This window comes from Carassius gibelio, chromosome B20 (genome assembly GCF_023724105.1).
Source record: "Carassius gibelio isolate Cgi1373 ecotype wild population from Czech Republic chromosome B20, carGib1.2-hapl.c, whole genome shotgun sequence".
Lineage (NCBI taxonomy): Eukaryota > Metazoa > Chordata > Actinopteri > Cypriniformes > Cyprinidae > Carassius > Carassius gibelio.
The window spans coordinates 26,226,185-26,246,491 of NC_068415.1; the positions used below are offsets into that span (position 1 = coordinate 26,226,185).

The 20,307-nt window shown below is 38.3% G+C and overlaps 2 protein-coding genes across 3 annotated transcripts in view; one reads left to right on the forward strand and one right to left on the reverse strand.

The window, feature by feature from the left end:
• LOC127984365 (cyclin-dependent kinase 19-like) overlaps positions 1-7,597 on the reverse strand; it is a 132,169-nt gene extending 124,572 nt beyond the window's left edge. Inside the window, exons 1-2 of one of the 2 annotated variants that reach the window (XM_052587011.1) lie at positions 7,318-7,597; positions 5,317-5,392 (exon numbers count right to left, since the gene is read on the reverse strand). In XM_052587011.1, coding sequence (XP_052442971.1) covers positions 5,317-5,392; positions 7,318-7,445 — 204 coding nt within the window. In that variant the 5' untranslated portion in view covers positions 7,446-7,597. The remainder of the gene's footprint in view (positions 1-5,316; positions 5,393-7,317) is intronic. The other variant, XM_052587010.1, reaches the window with a different exon arrangement.
• A 529-nt stretch (positions 7,598-8,126) lies between these two features.
• LOC127984368 (S-adenosylmethionine decarboxylase proenzyme-like) lies at positions 8,127-19,755 on the forward strand. Its single transcript, XM_052587014.1, is given in 10 exon segments — positions 8,127-8,456; positions 13,426-13,512; positions 14,584-14,710; positions 15,559-15,661; positions 15,757-15,799; positions 15,988-16,132; positions 16,244-16,336; positions 16,420-16,575; positions 17,093-17,137; positions 17,139-19,755. Coding segments are annotated over 10 exon segments (1,005 nt in total). The 5' UTR covers positions 8,127-8,346; the 3' UTR covers positions 17,235-19,755.
• Positions 19,756-20,307: the final 552 nt, after the last annotated feature.

Sequence of the window (20,307 nt, forward strand, 5' to 3'; positions counted from 1 at the left end):
AGGGCCAGACTGTTAAGCAAACGAAATGTTGACCGTTAAAGGGAAAAAAAAGTTGTTTGAGTTGTTTTATGTTATGTATTTTATCAAAAGTTATTTTTCTTAAAGTAATAATTTGTATTCATAGGACTTCTTTATCAATATATTGTGTATTGTGTATTGTGCATAGTTCATGAAACTCAAAAACTTCGAAGACAATGAGCACATGTTCATTTCAGAACACATGATACATGTTATAACGGATTAACATCCAGTTAAAAACGTTTCATTTTACAAATGTTGAGGAAATCAAAAGTTCCTGCGAATAGAGAATCAACCATAGAGATATCTTTTCTGTGTTTGTCTTTGGTCTGTAAAACTGCTGTGAATGTTCATGACGAGGTTGCTGAACCTGTTTCAAGATCAGTCTGTTCAACTATGGCCACACCTTAAGAGTCTTTTCAGAACAAACTGATAATGCCCAAGAGAAAGACAAACAGTGGCACTGACGTATCCCTCACATTTAAAAGTGAGGATCATCCCAATACAGAGATCAGCTCAGACGTAAGAGAAAAGATCAAGCACTGTCCATGCATTCTCTGGTGTGGTGAAGGCAATGCACAGCACTTAACTCAGTCCAATACAAATAAGGCACAGAATCTCATCCTTTAGTCCATAACAGCCTCTGTGCAAAGCTGCATGTGACACATCCACACAACATTCCACACAAAAATGAAAGCGTTTTACTCTTGGTTAGGGCTTCTGTTTTTTTAGCAATAGCAGTGTTTATCCTACTTCCTCCTGTTTACAGCAGGAATGTTACATAATCTTCATTCTGTTTCTGTAATGTGCCATCATGAACAAAAAGAGAAAAAGCAGTATCAACTATGACTTAAGCCCAGTATATTTTTCCTGCAACATAATATTGTGCAATATTTAAACTTTTAGGGAAAAAAACGCTAAAGTTCCCATGAAATTTCAGCAGTGGCCATGCAATGAGTCAGCAGCTTTTTCAAAAGTTTGAGCTTGTTTTACTGTACTGGGATCCTCAATCCTGTTTGTTTTTGTTTATTTTTTCGTTTCATGTTTATTGGTCTTACATATTTAGGTTTTCAGTTTATTCTCTATTATGTTTTGCTCCGTCCGTATCAATCAATGTTTTCGTCTATTTTGCATGTTGCTTTGTAAAACAATATTTCAAATGATTATTGACCAGAAAAAGCAATTACAGTACCAATTCAGAAATAAAATTAAAAAAAACACTTATTGATCAATGCATAATCAATGCATAAGAATCATTACCTCACTGCCAAACAAACTTGCAAACTTGCCCTCTATATAATATGAAAAAAACGGATGCCCTGGATGACCTAATGACGATTATGTTAAATATTTGGGAATGTATTCATGCTACTTACCTCAATACATAAAGAACATGGTTCATACACGGTTGAGAAGTTCATTAACTAATGCAGCTTCCAGCCTCTCATTTGATTATCATCAACATCCCACTCTCTTACTATATTTGCTACGACCTGGACACTTGTTACGTAGTATATTTTGCACATCTCAAAACTGAATTTTGTTAGCAACTGTTATCAAACTTACCAAATAAAGGCTTTAAAAAACTGCCTCAAATTGTCTCTATTATTATTAATTTAGCTGATGCTTTTATCCAAAACGACTTACAATTGCTATATATGTCAGAGGTTGCACACCTCTGGAGCAACTAGGGGTTAAGTGTCTTGCTCAGGGACACATTGGTGTCTCACAGTGGATTCGAAGCCGGGTCTCTCACACCAAAGGCATGTGTCTTATCCACTGCGCCAACACCACTCGTCTTCTCTATGACATTGCTGTACCAATGGTTACACTCAAAACATCCCCCTGCACACACAAATGAAATGCCATTTTTTGGTAACTTAATTATAATTATTATTTTTATAGTGAACCAAATATAAAATGGTTTTCCCCAAGGCCATACAGGTGAATTTATCCAGTGGTTGATCTCGCATCTATCCTATAGTGCCCTAATTTTACCTTGTTATCATCATCCCATTGTAACCTATGGGCTGTTCACTCTCAGAATAAAAGGTACAAATCTGTCACTGGGGCAGTACACTTTCAAAAGATACTAATAATTAACATGTACATTAATACATTTATATTTATTTAATTTTAGTTCATACTAATACTCTTATTACTATTTTTTTTTTAAACAAAACAAAAATATGCAGACATTTGCATGAACCCAGATTTAAAAATGCTGTTGTTCACTAGTTCATAGTAACCACTGTGTAATGTTAATGTGCAACCACACTGAAGTGTTACTGATACATTAATAACAGCAGTCACAGGCTAAGACTCCCTCAGTTGAAACTCAGATTCATTTTTTTCATACATTTTTTTCATACATTTGCAGATCTGGCAAATGCTCCATGTTTATTTGTGTTTGCGCTGTGGAGAGCCTCATCACATCAACTGCGCTATGTGCACACGGCAATGTTTGAAAAGATTTATGTGCTCTGTTTTTCCTTCAACTGGCCAATGATGATTCTGATAGAAAATGGACTTTGGGTAAAATTAAGGTTGAACCACTGATGTCACGTGGACTATTTTAGCGACGTCCTTACCATCTTTCTGGATCATGAACATGTCAATTGTGCTGCTGTCGATGGAGGTTCAGAAAGCTTTTGAATTTTATAAAAAATATCTTCATTTGCTTTCCGAAGATGAAATAAGGATGAAATTAAGGGTTTGGCACAACATGAGGGTGAATAATTAATGACAGAATCATTAAAGGAAAGGAAAAGGAACAAGGAAAATTTGCACCTTTTAATGACTATGTTGAGCTCCACAGGTCTCTGTACTCAGACCTCAGCATTTTTTTTCAGTTTCACCAGACTAGCTGGTTCTGTTATCACATCATACATCTAATCCTTTCATTACCATAGACAGCTCTTAACTTGCCTTTTTAACACCTTGAATGGCAATTTAAAAGCTCATGTTTATCACTGAAAAGTCTTAGACTACCTTTATCTCAACCAAGCCCAAGCTAATGTCTGCATTTCTGTTGAAGATCAGGGCCCGTATGTTAAAAACCTCTCAGAAATGCTCTTGAGAACAGTCTTATGCTTTTACTTGAGCGTCAAAAAATTCTTAGTAAAAAGTAGGATTTTTCTAAGAGTAGGACACTTTTATAAAGAAGCTACACACAACTTTCAGTAAAGTGTGAGACTGATTCTTAAGTGTTGACTCAAGTGTCGTGAATTCATGTAAAGTCACAGCAGCACAACACCAATCATTTAATCTAACTAAAATAAAATCATTTAATTAACCCCTTAACTGTCACTCATATTTTTGAACATTGACTTTGTAGTGCACGATCCAAACTTACATTTTTATAATTCATGACTGAAAACTGATTTTAAAATGAGTTTTAAAGGATGAATTTTGAGATGTTAAGATTTCAGTCGATATATAATTTCTGATAATTTCTAAAATGTGGTAGAGAAAAAGGCAACAAAGAAGTCTTTTTTTTTAAACAAAGGTCAAACCTCCAGTTATAATGTAGATTTCTGAGGGTGCACTCTTGTCATATATCAATCGATTACTTTTCCTACATCATTTTTAACAAAAAGTATTGGAAAAATATATATTTGGGAGTCTTAGACCTTTCCAACGATATATAGTTTGTCAAGATTAGATTAGATTTAATTGTAATATAGTGAAGTAAAGGTAGGCGTCCCACAGGGTGGACGGGTGACAGTTAACAGGTTGAGACACTGAAATATTTTAATATTTAATTGTATTTTTTTATGCTTTGCATTGTGCAAAACTATCACAAATGATTAGTGATGCATTGTTTTCTACAGGCATGTGTCCTCGTTTACAGTTGGATCAACTCCAGGAAAGCCCACAATCCTCACAAAAGTGGTTTTTGCAGCATGGTTTGGCAATCAGTCGGAAAGTCAATAAACGGTCATATAATAGTGGCCAAAAGTGATGTCTGGCCTATGAAATTTGACATATTCATCCCTAATAAAAAAAAAAAAAATACAAAATTTGCAAGATTTAATAAGCATATTGCAGGAAGAAAAAAAAGTCAGTATTACTTTCATTTCTGCATTTTTTTTTTTTTTTTTACCATTGAAAATACAATGTTTACAATTGACTTGTTGAGTAGAAGAGGTTATTAAACTTCTTACTTTGTCTGTTAAAAAGAAAAAAGAAACCCATTCTCAGAATTCTGACACAGCTTTACTCATATGGTCCCAGATAGCCAATGTACTTCACTGTGAACGAAACTCAGGATTTTACTGTCAATGCTTACAAACCAACAGAACGTCTGAGTCACTGACCGCATTCAAACACCACTGACGCACCAGACACACCTCGCTATCAGGAATCAGGCATTTCTGTCATTCTGCCACTAAAACATAGGCACAAGAGATAATGTACAGAAAGAAATGACTTATGTTTTACAAATAGTACATGAGCTGGGCAATAATTAAGTGCAGTTGGGATTACACAAAGCACAAATTAATGACAATTTATCATGAATCCAGTCTTACAGACTTACAAACACAACATGACAACAGAGTTTTAACCTTGTGGTAGTCATGTGATAATAAGGACACATTTGTCATGTGATTGTGGAAGAGTATGGCTAATTTGTGACCTAAGAAATATCTTTAAAATCAGGCAAAATCATACAGATACAGATATAGGCTTATTTGTTCATTTTTACCAAGGGTTCCAATAATTGACACACGACTGTATGTGCATTAATAGTTTAAAGGGAAACTAAACGAATATCTGCAAAAGCCAATTTAATTGACCTTTAGTTCATCTCTACATTGCTTTTCACCACACACACTGCAAATCAGCTTTATAAAGAATACCGCCTCTCAACCAGGGGTCAAATCTGGATTTGTGAAGTGGGGGAAGTCAAAAGATCCTGAGATTAATCAAATGCCCTCGACAAATACACATATGAAAGGCTCCAGGTTGTTGGTTTTCACAAGTACCAAGCAGAAGTGAAAGGCTTCAGTGTTTTTAGCTGGTGTTGGTTACACACAGAGCGGTCGGTAAATTATTCTCTCAAACTAACACACACATACAGTAGCCCAATATTGAAGAATTATGGTTATATTTTCCAAACAGTGTTAAAGTGGCATGCATTTATTGCAGTTAAAAGTTCATAGAGCTGGATTCTTGCTGGATTCCTCTGTTAATTAATTACTGTAAACACACTTTTTGTTTAAAAAAAAAACTGAGGACTGAAAAAAAAAATGGTATGCAAAATAGTTTGAACAAAATAGCTTTTAAGTAACTCACAGCAATTTCCCTGCAGGCAGACATGGAAATACCAGTGCCTTCGATCTGTTTGAGAGCATACTCCTTCTCATCCTTCCTGTAGAGACACAAACACAACATCACTGAAGCAGTGTACACGTAAATGTAAATTTGAGACATGAATAACAATATTTTATTAATAAATCATAAAGTAATAAAAGTAGTGACCATTAAAAAGTGAACAAATGCATTTTTTTATACATTTTGCTAATAATAAAATAATTAAATAATGTGCATTGATGTTGATATTAACAAATTAAATAATAACTTTTCTCCAAGTTCATGATTTTACCAACAAACTCTGTGAGACAATTTCTGTCTTTTGTTTTTTGTTTTTTCATATTTCTCATCTAATTGACATGATTACTTGTCTGCGAATATAATTAATTATTTAAATATCCATTTCTTAAAAGTAACTTCACTTTTTTGGGCTACTTTGCAATGATTTTTAACCAACCGACCAAACAATCATAAATGAGATGTAAAGCCCTTGTCAAGTTCACACAGGTGTGGTTTATTACATTAACTACTACTGCGTCCCACTAACCTTTCAGATCCACAAAATGTTTCTTTATGCATTAATTTCCAATACAATATCTATGTTTTATAATTATATACTCAATATATAACAGAGCAGATGAAATTAATGCAAACACTTGCCCGAAAATATTGAATATATTCATGAAGTGATGGTGTCAAACAGAAATCCAATGTTTCAGAGAGGGTGACTTTGAGGACATAACCCATGTCCCCATTTTTCAAAACACTTATAAATCATACAGCATGAGTTTTTTTGAGAAAGTAAAAATGCACAAAGTTTCCTGTGAGGGTTAGGGTTAGGTGTAGGGTTGGTGAAGGGCCATAGAATATACAGTTTGTACAGTATAAAAACCATTACACCTATGGGATGTGTGTGTGTGTGTGTGTGTGTCCAGGGTGTTTCGGCCCGAGAGAGGACGAGCGGTTTGAAAAGTGGTTGGACAGATGGAGCAAGCAGCTTTTCGATTGAAACTTCCTCGAACAGCAGCTGGAGTGGACCGTGACCAGAGAGAGGAACAGAGACACAGAAACACTGATAACACATCAGATGCCAATCTCCTCAGGAGAAGAGCTAGCAGTCAAGGAGAGACAACTCAAGCGTCTTGCTGTGAACCAGCGTCCTACACAAGCACCAGCAGACGTGTGATCACGTTCAGAGCTGACGGAGAAGTAAGTGCATCTGAATTACTGCTGCTTTCGTCATTTGCAAACCCTCGAGTTGTCACAAACCTGTACGAGTTTCTTTCTCCTGCTCAACGTAGAAGATATTTTGAATAATGAGAGTGAATGATCAGCTGATGGTCCACAATGACATCCAGCACACTTTTCTCTTTACTTATGGGAACCAAAATCTTTTCATGTTATGTTTTGATGCGATTGCCGTAATATGATTGATCCAGATCACTTCTATTATAACACTGTTGTAATTGTTTGAAGTCTATGTTTTACCACAGTGCATGCCCCAGACACCTGTGATCACCTCTCGCTGTCACTGGAGTATTTTCTGCAAATGACACAGTGTGACAGCATTTCTCACTGGTTATTGGTTCTGCATGGACTCAGGGGCTGAGCACATAAGCACACGATCTCCTATGACAGTGTGCATGCAGTGTGAACTCCAACAGAAACTTCTGCTCATGTAAACATGCATTTCTGAACATCTGCTGCCACGCTTGCAGGGAAATGACAACTTCTGCACAACCGCTGAACATCGAAGCATGTAAACACCTGTGGCCATGTGAAAGTATGAGCACGTGAACAGGTAAACACGTGAACTCCTGCACATAGCAGTGAAATACACATCACGCTGGTTTGGGGGTGCGCCCATGAAAACAAAAACAATCGTACAGGGCAGAGATTACAGCACAGTTCCCTCAATACATATGAACACCCTGCACACACACACACAACAGAGTGAGAGAAACGCGTCCATCAATCGCTTACCCGTCTTTTCGCTTCGCTTTATAAACATGCCCGTATGTGCCGCGACCCACTTTACAACCTTCAAATTCAAACAGATCTTCCACTCTCTCCCTCTCGGCGGCGAGCTTCGTTTTGAAGTCGTGGTCCATTTTAACCCATAAATAATTCTTAATTTACAATAAAATAAAATATAAATTATAACATGCATTAATTAAATGATCCGATCGTTTTATTACCCCACCATTTCCTTGTTTGGGATTTTGGTCGGCTCCGCTTAATGATCACGTGCTCGATGACGTGTGTTATTGTGGCCGATTGCCTTCTGGGAACTGTGGTGTATTCGGATCAATCCGCCGGTTTGAGGTAACGACGGAAGGTCATCTGTAAACTACAACGCGCAGATCGCGATGTCGGACGTCGTTCCATTCCCTTTCAAATTTTCGAGGTCTTTGGAATATTCAAACTTTGCATTAGCTGTCATTGTAACATAAGCACGATAATAATTTGCGTCCTAAAAAAGTACCGTCACGCGATGGTGTAAAAAGCACAAGCAAACCTTTTTTTTTTTTTTTTTTTTTTTAAAGACTAGTGAATAAACGGGAACCAAGTACCAGTTGTGTATGTACTGGCGCAGCGTTTATTCGCCTCAAGGGCATATAGACAACAAGCTCAAGCTGTGCTACTACAGTCTGAACTAACACCTTGCAACCGCCAATTTGATTGACAACAGTAATATCCAATCGTTGCTGACAGGAGGGCGGCCTCTTAGCCGTGATTGGCCGCTATGCTGATGACGTCAGTGGGTAGGTAATAAAACCTCCGCGCAAGCTGCCATTCCGCGCTTACACAGTATGGCCGGCGATATTAGCTAGCACTCGCCCACGGTATTCTCTGTAAAAGGGAAGACGGTAAAACAAAACAAGGCAACTACATCTGGACTGCTCAAGGACCGCAACTAACCTAATAAATTATAACAACCAACAAAGGACTGATTCACTGGGATTCCATCCGACGGTTTAATTTCTGTTTTTGGAGTCTGTTTGTCTCGCGATGGAAGAGAGCAGTGCACACTTCTTCGAGGGGACCGAGAAGCTCCTGGAAGTGTGGTTCTCCCGAGAAGACCAAACCAAAGGAACCGGAGATTTGCGCACTATCCCCCGGTGAGTGAATGAGTCCGAGAGAGATTTAGTCATTCGCCCTAACGCTTTACTCCGTCATAAAATGTGTATAAACTATCAGTAATGTCACAGTGATCGCTCTGAAGATGAGTGACATGTGGCTGTGTCACCCGAGGCGGGATCCATTTTTGACACCATCCTCCTTTACTTTCATTCATTCATTCGAGCTGTCAGGACTGGAGCTGAACCTCGAGCTACAAGAGCTTGCTTTCCTCCCCCTTCTTTAGACATACTTAAACTATTCAGAGTCGTCATTATCAACAGATCTATTCAACGTTTAGATGACGTTACAGGTTTTGATCTCAGTCTGGCCTTGTCTGTGTCTCTTCACATCGCTCTGAATGTCCATCTGTCACTGGAGCTCGTTTGGCTGTATCTGGATCAGCTCTGAATCCGTTATTGATGAGCTGGAGTGTGAGTGAAAGCTGATCGATTGATTAGCCAGGGGCTATCTTACAGCTAGCTGATGGCGCCATGAGGAACACGCCTCCTCAAACACCACAGTCCTCTCTCAGTGCTTCTGTACATATGAATGCAAAAACGGGATGTTTTGATTCCTGTTTTGTTGACGTAGCGTTACTAGTATTATTTTTTTCGTAACGTTATAACGTTAGGTATTTAAATAATCTTTTAAGATTTGCGATTGCAGCTGTGCTTCAGCACATGCGTTTGATTGCATTGCAAGAGCACTATTTTTGGGAAAGATCATGGCGGTTGATCCTGCGCCGCAGCCTCCATGTGAAAGTCACGCGTCGCGTCACATGTCGTAAGCTCCGCCCACGTGTTGTGATTGGTCGGGAGTTCTATACACTCATAAGTTGTTACGTATGCGCAGACAGCTGCTGCGGTGCACGTGCGTCTCCTGCGGACTACAGAGAATATAGATCAGTGACCGCGGACAGAAGACATAACATTAATGTGCAATAATGGGTGGACATAAGAATTCATTTGTTTTGATGTCTAGGCTATATATAATACAAATATGACATAAACTTAAGGTGGAAGTTAACACATGTGCATTATGATTGAGCAAAGCTAGATATTAGGTTAACAGATTGTCCAGTAATGAACATGTTTATTGTCTGATACTAACATTCTCGAAATATTGGCAGAAATGTCGAATACTGATCATCTCAAAATATTGGTCTATTACTATAAAATAAAAAAGAGTCCTGTATTACTACTATGATGCCTGCCAGCAACAAAAAAAACTTAAATGATTCTGCAAATAGAAAACACTGTAAATAATGTCATAGTATTGCAATATCCAAAACAATTCATGATCATGTTTCCAGAGCTGGGCAGTTACTGGATTATGTTATCTGAGAAGTACAGAAACATTAAGTACTTGTAATTAGATAAACTTACATTTTGAAATACTTGTAATCAGACTACAGTTACTTTTTATGGATTACACATTACCTCAGTAGCCATAATGTATTCATAATTTACGGATTATCACCAATTCCTCTTTTTCGTCTTTTATTATTTTACTTCCTGAAATAGCCTTCCGCTTCTATACACTCGGAAAGTCTTTGAGTTTTGTGGAGATTAACGCAGAGATCAGTCATTAATCAGGTGATACACAGCATCTGAGCTCTGATTTACAGAAATCTTTTCAGGTTTACGAAGTGTTTCAACATTGCATCAACTACTGACGAACACATTCATTTTTATTTGAATCATTACAATTTGGTAAACCTAGATGTAATGTAATTTTTAACGCACTTCGTGTTGGAAGAAATGGAATATATTTTCTTACTTTTCATATTGTTCGATCAGTGTGGTTATCCTATTTAAATCAATTTGATAAACGAGATGGGTCAAAAGTAATCTAAAAGTAGTCTGATTACATTACCTAAAATGTGTAATGTAATGGATTACGTTACTAACTACAATTTTTGTCATGTAATTTGGACTCCGTAATGGACTACAATTTGTAAGTAATTTGCACTGCATGCTTTCATAAAGTTGAATTTTATACCATTGATCTATAGTAAATATTTTCATAAGGTCCAGTACTCTGTAATGTTACGGTCAGTCTTGCAGCTCATACAGAAGCTAGAGGTGTAAAATATGAATGAGTGAGGACATCTCTGCTGTGTCTATAGTGTCCTGCAGTAAGGTTTCTCAGAACTGAAAGCTGATCTCTGTGGTTTCTCAGGGTTCGGCTGGCAGATTGAATGATGAGGGCTATTAGTTTACTTCTGGGAAAGCATTAGCACACTCAGAGATACTAGAAAGAGGATCATTAGAGTCTGAGCACAGCTAGTTCTCTGATAAGTCCAGTTTAACTGCCCCTCGTCTTCCTACAGCACGAGGAAACACTTTACTGTGCTCAAATATGCCTTGGTCTGGCCAAAAAATATATATTTTAGCAAAATGAGATTTAAAACAAAAGATAAATCATATGTGTTCTTTTATTATTGCTTGGACAAAATGCTGCACATTTCTTTGTGAATTTGAAATATAACACCAAAATAATATTCTAATATATCACCTATTATTATGGCATATTATAATTCTTTTTTTGTCTGCATTTTTAAGCATCGGATAAAAGCATCTCCTAAACAACTAAAGAAAAATATAATGTAAATAATAACGAATACACACAGACAACCACTGCATTTTAATCATGATCTGAACATAAATGCTGCATACATGCAACACGAGCAGATTTTAAGCCTTTTAATTTAAAGCAAAAAAAAAAAAAAAATGGTTTGACTTCAGTTTTGTGAAACTATACATAAAAAATATCAGCATGAAACCGAAACTGAACGAGACGCAGATTCACTCTCTGCCAGCAGGTGGAGCTTAAAGCGTTTCCTTGGTTACTGCTGTAAACAAAGCACATGTGTACTCAGCAGCAGGTGGAGCTTTAAGCGTTTCCTTGGTTACTGCTGTAAACAAAGCACATGTGTACTCAGCAGCAGGTGGAGCTTTAAGCGTTTCCTTGGTTACTGCTGTAGACAAAGCAGCTCTGCACTTATGAACTTTAATATGCATAATACAAAGGCAAGCTGAAAAGAAAAAAAATCTAAACTTTTTTTAGATTTAGATCCATCTAAACTTTTCTAAAGACAGTAAGTTCCCCTCAGACACACATTTTTGCATCTCAACTGATTTGAATCGATTTTCAACCAGCTCGCTCTCAATCGTTACATCCTGTAAATGATGTTTGGTTATTGAGAGGAAACCTGAAGCGTGTATTACTAGAGACTCGTGGTACTTTCTTTGGTGTAATCCGGAAATGATTTGACTTGGTCAGGCATGTGACAAGTGGATTGTTCGGCATTAATGGGAACGCCCACAAAACGTCATATCCGTTTATGCCATGGGAGAAAACAAACCATTCAAATTAACGCGCGGAGACCTTGCTAGGCGCTTAATCTTTACTTTTTGTTAAGATTTCGATTTATATTTTTTCTTATTTCTGAAAAGTTGATGTGTGGTGTACCACTAATAAGTAAAATAAACTGATCTGAAGCTGTATGTGACTAATAAACAGACGAACTGAGCGGGTAGCACAGATAGACTACACCACTGTCATTAGTCCTGTCCCCTGCACGGTTTACAGTAATCCTCCTTCACGTCACAATCAAATACATCTCACTTCCTGATATTTTGTGATGTCATAATCGAAGACATTTATTTTGTATTATACATTCCTTACGAGAATTAGTCATGGTATTACTATAGTAAATGTATAGTAGGCTAGCCAGGTTTTATTTCTTCTTTCTTTTTTTTTTTTTTTCTTTTTTTTTGGCGTTTTTACCAATTATAGCCTAGAACCGAAGTTTTACTACAAATACCATGGTTAAACTATGGTTAGTGTAGCAAAACATAGTTTTTACCATGGTTTAACTAGTAACAAATAACCATGTTTTTTCGTATTTTATATACAAATGTTCATATTTATTTTACGGCATGTACTGTATTTTCCGGACTATAAGTCACACTTTTTTTCATAGTTTGGCTGGTCCTGCGACTTCTAGTCAGGTGCGACTTATCAAAATGAATTTGACATGAACCGAGAGAAATTAACCACGAGTTCACATTACCATCTCCAGCCGCGAGAGGGCGCTCTATGCTGCTCAGTTCTCCTGTAGTCTACACTGAAGACATAGAGCGCCCTCTCATGGCTGTAGACGGTAATGTTTTTTCTTGGTTCTAAATAAATGTGACTTATAGTGCAGTGCGACTTATGCTTTTTTCCTCGTCATGACGTATTTTTGGACTGATGCGACTTATATTTAGGTGCGACTTATAGTCTGAAAAATACGGTAGGCCTATTTGTGAAAATGATTTTTTGGAATGATTTTTTGTCATTACAAATTTTTATTATATTAATAATAAAGTACGGCAGGCTTTTACTCAAGTCTTTATCACTTTGTTAAAATTAAGCAAAACAAAACATCTAAATGTTTTCTTTTTACAAGCCGTCTCGTTCTCGTGGGGGGGGGGGGGGGGGGGGGGGGGGGGGGGGGGGGGGGGGGGCAGTGTACTTTACTGTGGCCATCACAGCTTTCTGTGGTCAAATGTCTGTATAATGTGTAAATTATATAATTAAATAATTGGTGTAATAGGCAGATTTGTGAAAATCCATTACATTGTTGCAAAATAAACCCTTTTTTTTTTTTTCAAGATTTTGATTCAAGCAGGCCTCCTGAGCCTGTGCCAAATGTGTGAAATTTGAGAGTTCAACAGAGCCAGCAGCTGTGTGTCCTCCGAGACGATCTGTCTTCGTTTGTGCTCTATAATTAGTTTTTACTGGTTCTTTCCAGAAAATTTGATTGTCTAATTTTGCCGTTTGTTTGCCATTGTTCCAGCCTTATGGAAAGTGTTGTTTTTCAAATAAGTAATACTCCGCTTCATGCAGAAAATCCTAGAATCATGTTTCCTAATAATAACTGAGGACTTAATGTTTCTCTCTCTCTCTGTGCCTTTTCAGATTTGAGTGGGACAAACTTCTGGAGAATGTGCATTGCTTGATTATAAGTGTGACAAAGACTGACAAGCAGGAAGCTTATATACTCAGGTGAGTTATTGCTTCATCAGAGGACAGGATTGTGACGACACTGTGATCCTTCAGCCTCCAAACCGCTCAGTCTACAGCAAATTAAGATTTCATTCACACCACTGAGAAACGGAATCAGAAAAGTGCCTGGGGTATTCGTAGCGATGTTACAGCACAAACTGATTTAAAGATAAATTGAGAATGTTGTGCAATTCGGAAATGAGGCTTAAAGAAGTTAGATAAGTTGCAAATGTCCTTTCATGTTGCTTTTAAAAACTAAATAGCTCAAATGGAACGTGTTTTGCTCTTTATTCTGAGGTGTCCTTGTTAGTCTAATTATACTAAGTTATATTTATTAACTACATCTACTTACTATATGGTTAGGGTGTTTGGCTTAGAGTTACTTGCATGTATGCATAATTTATTGTTATTATAATAGTACGTGTATGTAACGTGTAACAAGGACATCTTAAAATAAAGTGTTACTGAAACGTTTAACTGGCACATGCTAGTTAGCGAAGCCGTGGGCTGAATGTTTATCATGATTTTGATTTATTATTAATGCACACAGCAGCGGTTCAGCTTCGAGATACTCACAAGCTGATAAGACGAATATGAAAGGCATCTGTGTGACTCTCACAGTCATGGGGGTAAATGATTCAGAGATTTGTAAATGCGTCCTGCTGAGGATGACGCTAAGCCATTTATTTGGTCTGAGAGACAAAGGGTCAAGCTATTCATAGCTGTCTGGAGAGAAAAAAGCTGGATGGGTTTTTACGTTACAGTTCTGCTGAAATGGCTTTAAAGACATTGATATTCACAATGTTGATTCATTTTATATTAGCAAGAATATTAAAGTAAATATTGTGAATACTCCACTTTGTTGTAAATGAGCCATAAATTAAAGGATTAACCACTCCTTGGTGTCTCTCCCTCTCTCTCTCTCTCCCTCACTCTCTCTCTCCCTCACTCTCTCTCTCCCTCTCTCTCTCTCTCCCTCTCTCTCTCCCTCTCTCTCTCCCTCTCTCTCTCCCTCTCTCTCTCTCTCCCTCACTCTCTCTCCCTCTCTCTCTCTCTCTCTCTCTCTGCTAGTGAGAGTAGCATGTTTGTCTCCAAGAGACGTTTCATTTTGAAGACATGCGGAACCACCCTCTTACTGCAGGCACTGGTGCCACTGCTGGAGCTGGCTCGTGAGTACTGCGGCTTTGATGCCATCGAGGTACGACACACACACACACACTCTCTCAGGTGCATGTTTAGGGAAGAATTTATGGCACTTCATCATATCCGACTGCAGTAAAGCAAGATATAACAACATGAAAAGCTCAGGTTTATGAGTTCACGTGAGTTTCACACGTTCAGTGCACTTCAGATGAGTCAGTTTACATTAGTGGTGCAACGGATCACAAAACTCACGGTTCACACCTTATTATCGATTTTGAGTCACGGATCGGATCCTTTTAATAATAACTACTAGCTGAACCAAAGATGTCAGTAATAAAACAAGAACAAACACAAATTACATGCATAGATGAATAATACAACAAAGGTAACAGTCAGTAACACTAGTATTCAAGTGCAGAAATGTAATAATTGTAAAATAACACACTAGAGCCCTTCACTGCAGAAGTTAAATCTAGCGGACAGAAGCAGGTGTTTATATGCTGCCGTCACTTTAAGACCTAATGTACTGACACGCATCTGCTTGCTTTCTCAGCCGTTTCGGTTCACTTCAGACATAACCGACTGTTTGTTTGCCAAAACGGTTATTTTAATATAACGTCGTGTGTATGTGAGCGTGAAAGAGGAATTGTGTGCCGCAGTGGTAGAAAACAGAGCGCGTGTTCCCTTTTGTTTAAAATGGTTTGAATGAATAAACTGGCAAGAAAAAACACATGCATACTATAAACTTTCACTCTATGATTGTTAAATTTAATCGTGGAATCACATGTGTGCCGAACCGTGGGGTCATCTATGATCCGTTGCACCCCTAGATTACACGTGATGTCAGATTAATCATAGTGTCTTTATGAAAATGTGACTTGACCTCATCTCATTTTCTTTTAGAATTTCTTCTATTCTCGTAAAAATTTTATGAAGCCCACCCATCAAGAGTTCCCTCACCGCAACTTCCAGGAGGAAGTCGATTTCCTCAGCCAGATTTTTCCAAGTACGCTTTCAGATGCAACAGATGATGTGAACATTATGAATGGAATTAGTATTGTCTGATTAAAAGGTGTTCTGCTTGTTTGTTTTCATGCGCAGATGGAGCAGCCTACTGTATGGGACGTCTGAACTCGGACTGCTGGTGAGCTGTTTTACTACATCTAGACTTTAGATAAACCATCACCAGAAAATCTTAAACTCTTTCTCTTTGAAATAAGGCCTGATTTGAGTCGGTTTGTTTGGGGGGTTTCTATGCCATAGTTCCATGTAAAATAACACTCCTCATCTGATGTCTGTGTCTGTGGTGTTGTTCTCCGTTCGGTCCTGAAGGTATCTGTTCACGCTGGAGCTGCCGGACTTCTGCGAGAACAAGCAGGCGGACCAGACCCTAGAAGTTCTGATGAGTGACCTCGACCCAGCGGTGATGGACCAGTTCTACATGAAAGACGGTGTTTCTGCTAAGGATGTCACTCGTGTACGATTCGTCCGCTAGGCTTCTGTCATTTGTGCAAAATCCAGCGCAGTATTTGGATTGATTGGTTTATTTCGAGAGGTGTCTTTAAGGTTATCTGTGGTGTCTTCACAGATGAGTGGAATTCGTGACCTGATTCCAGGTTCAGTGATTGATGCCACAATGTTCAACCCTTGTGGATACTCCATGAATGGAATGAAAACAGATGTAAGGAGTCATTCAAGGCTGCGTGTGTATTTGTGAGAAAGTCGCTCTGTTCTGCAGTGTGATTGAGATTGTTGTCTTTCTAGGGAACTTACTGGACGATTCACATCACCCCCGAACCAGAGTTCTCCTATGTCAGCTTTGAAACCAACCTCTCCCAGACGTCTTATGACGAGCTTATCCGCAAAGTCGTGGATGTCTTCAAACCAGGGAAATTTGTGACAACACTTTTTGTCAATCAGGTACATTATTACACAACTAATCAACAAATAATTATTTTTCGAACAGGTACTTCCACAACTTTCTTCTAATTGTTCTGAAAGAAAATATATATGTGTGTGTGTGTATGTGTGTGTGTATATATATATATATATATATATATATATATATATATATGTGTGTGTGTGTATATATATATGTGTATATGTGTTAAGGTGTCCTTGTTGCAGTGTAATTATGCATTTAAGTACTGAGTAATATTAACTACATGCACTTGCTATAAATGTCACAAGCTTCAAATTAGGGCTGTGCAAATAATCGAATGCAACGATCATGTGCATCTGGTCAGTAAAGCCGGTTCTGTGATTAGTAGTAAATCTCCATCACCTGCTTTTAATACACTGAGCTGTAGACCACTGACATGTTAAGAGTTTACTGTGGCAGAAGTCATAGTGAATGGTTTGTTAATAGCGAGAATTGGACTTTAAAATAAAGTGTGACCGTCAAACCCATTCTTCTCATGTATCTGGTTCCCAACAGAGCTCCAAATGTCGCAGCGTTTTCTCTTCGGCTCAGAAGCTGGAGGGGGTACCGCCTCCTGGACCGCCAGTTGGCACACTTCAACGACTACAACTTCGTCTTCACCAGTTACACCAAGAATCAGCAGCAGAAGCGGAGCTGAACCTCCGAAATGAAGAAGCGTAAAAAGAAATCCCGCTGCCGCGATGAACAACTCTGCGGCCGGCGGTGTTTGTGCGTGGATTCTTCTGGCTGTAGATCTTCCCTGAGTTTAACATTTATGCATTCTTGTACCTATGACGTAGATATCGTGCATGAAAGCTCTTCCCGTGTCTCTGTAGATATTCTAGCCCATTCTTGCTGTGATCTTGAAGTGCATGTAGAGTTCTTGAACGTGGTGGTGGTGTGTATGAGGCATGTCACTCCATCCCAGGACATGCAGCGTTCCCTTCCCTTCCTGCAGGTGTCCCCTCGCATCCCCCACAGACAGGGTTTCCGACCTCACTAGACAGGGACCCTGACGTGCTCCGATCCGTCTCGTTTTATCATACACACACCAGTGTTTTGTTTGAGTTCATTGGTGTGCGTAGAGGTGTTTTTGGGCAGGGTTTGATTTGCATTTAATTTAATACATGTGGCGTTGGTTATTTAAATCGTGAGTTTTTCGCTCAGTATGTGTATGGAAGACCGTTTTCGCCACTGAATAAAAAATAAAATGAGGTTATTGCAAGCTTTTTTTTCTCAAAATTATGACTCCTCAGAATCGCGAGTTATAAAATTGTCGCAATTCTAATTTTTTTCTCGCAATTACACGTTTATATATATTAACTCACAATTCTGAGAAATAAAGTCACAATCCTTACATTTTTTTTTCTCAGAATTGTGAGTTATAAAGTCAGAATTGACATAAGTTTGTTGCCTTGTTTTATTTTTTATTTAGTGGCAGAAACGGGCTTCCATAGTCTTCAGCTCAACTGTGTGTAGCTAGCGAACTACTCTGACAGTGAAGAAGTCCTGAAAACAAACGTTAAATATTCCTCCATCATCTTATTTTCTTTAACCCTGCAGGCAGCTGTCTTTATTCTGTGTATTAGAGAAGTGAGTGTTTCAGAAGTTGAGTAACTTAACTGCCGTCTTCGATGTCGACAGCCTGCTCTTCTTTTAGGGACTGTTTTGGAAAACAGTGCTTGTTTCAATAATACGCAAGGTTAGGTGGTTAGGATTAAACTGAACTCCCTTCATCAGCTTTACAGGTGGTCAGCTTTATTAAAAATATACAGAAAAGTGAATGTTACTCAACTGTTGCCTTAAGTGTCAAGAACATATACTCTGCAATATATAACCATTATGGTGAAAGTCAGCTGTTGTCTTCCTTTCCTCAAAATCAAATGGCATTTAACATGAATGTATTACAAGTAAAAAAACAAAACAAAAAAAAAACATAGTTAAAAGGTGACAATATGTTCTAATAAAAATAGTTGATTTTTCTGAATAATGTAACAAATGCAGAAGTGTTGGAGAAAGAGAATGGTGTTCTTTGCCTTCCGTCCGTCGTTGGTGTCATTGTGAAGGACCCTGGGGCTGTCCAGCACAGAGCCTGTGCAGTGCACACCTTTGAATCGAAACGTTTGGACAGACACTTTGCAATAGTGTGCCGATCGCACAGCAAAGCATTTTTCTTTTTCTAAACAAAATGAGTTCTCTCTCTTTCCTCTACAGAAGCCGGTGAGCACACAATAGGCTTGCACTGATCTGAGCACGTCAGGGCTGACCCGGATCATTCCACACCCCACGCTGCACAGAGCCAAGCACACTTTTCTTTTCTTTTTTTGCAGTAGATTTGTACTCCTCTCCAGATCATGCTCTCTTTGTGCATTGAGAAAAAAATTATTTTTCACATGGTGACCTGCAGGATATTAACCGTGCAGTGTCTCTGCTTTAGCCCTTAGTAACGTGTTTAATTTCTGTTCGTACGATTTAACAAACTTTGCTGATAGCTCCTGAGTGTGATGAGCAGGGAGTTTTATTTTGACGGAGTAGCTGTTACACGCAGCTGGTGTAGTTGAGAGGACTCGGAGAAGGTCGTGTTTGTTATGAAGCAGATCGCTTCCTGAAATCTTGATGTGAAGGTCCTTCCTCTGAGAGAATCTGAAAACCTCTCTACAGCAACCAGTGGGTCTTAAATGTGGCTCTGCCATCGGAGAGGTCAAAGGGCAGCTGGATGTTTACAGTGGTAGTTCCGAGGCGGAAAACAAAGCAATTAAATTTGATTTAACGGACAATATAGGTGTCAGACGTGGAGAAATAACATGAGTATGATAGCATATCACACCTAGTGTTTTTCCGGTGAAGGGGTGGTGGTTTCAAACGCGTTTCTGCTCTTTATTTACACCGTTCTCGAGTGGAGGGGAGACACTGATGCTGCGGACCAACTATATAATCTATTTATTTAATTTTTTTATTTTTTTCTGACCCTGTTCTGAGGCGGGGAGGGACCTTTTCAGGCTGGTTCTGTCCGGCCTGTGTTGGTGGGAAAGGAAACTCTGTAGAAAGGATTTTCACAGGAAGTTGGGAAGGGGAAACTTTGCTGCTCCAATTCTCTTGCTATTTCCTTGGTTGGTCAAGATGTGCTAAATATATCTGTACTTAAGAGCTTGATGCTTTCAATAAAGTTCGTAACTATATCAGCTGTGTACTTGAGATTTATTTATAGAGTTTTTATTCATTGCCCAGAATGCACTGCTGTATATCAATATGATATTTGTCTGGGTTAAGGGGATTCAAAATGTAATTTTACACAATATAGGTTTATAGAAATGTTATTACATTTGGTTCAAATTTTTACAATAATTTGTCTTTCAAACTTTACACGTTACCTTGTTTTACCTTTCATGATGAAGTTAGTCCATTAGTTTATTTTAAGCATATGTTGGCGTATATCAAAATGATTTCTGTTTCACAGACAGGGCTAAGCTTAAGCCAGCACCAGAACTTAATTAAATGAGACCTTTAAAAATAAGGCGCTTATACAGAAATGCCTTCGAAGAAAGCGTTACAGGTGTGCATCTGGACAAAGAAAGATGGCACTGACAAATTTTAAGATCTTTTCAGCTGAGACCACTCAAACATGCATTTTAGTCTGGGACCAGCTCAACCTTAAATTCACTGTTGTTCTGTTGCATGTGTTACCATTTTAATGTTATAAAGTTAATCAAAATCCTGTTAGATTTCATTAA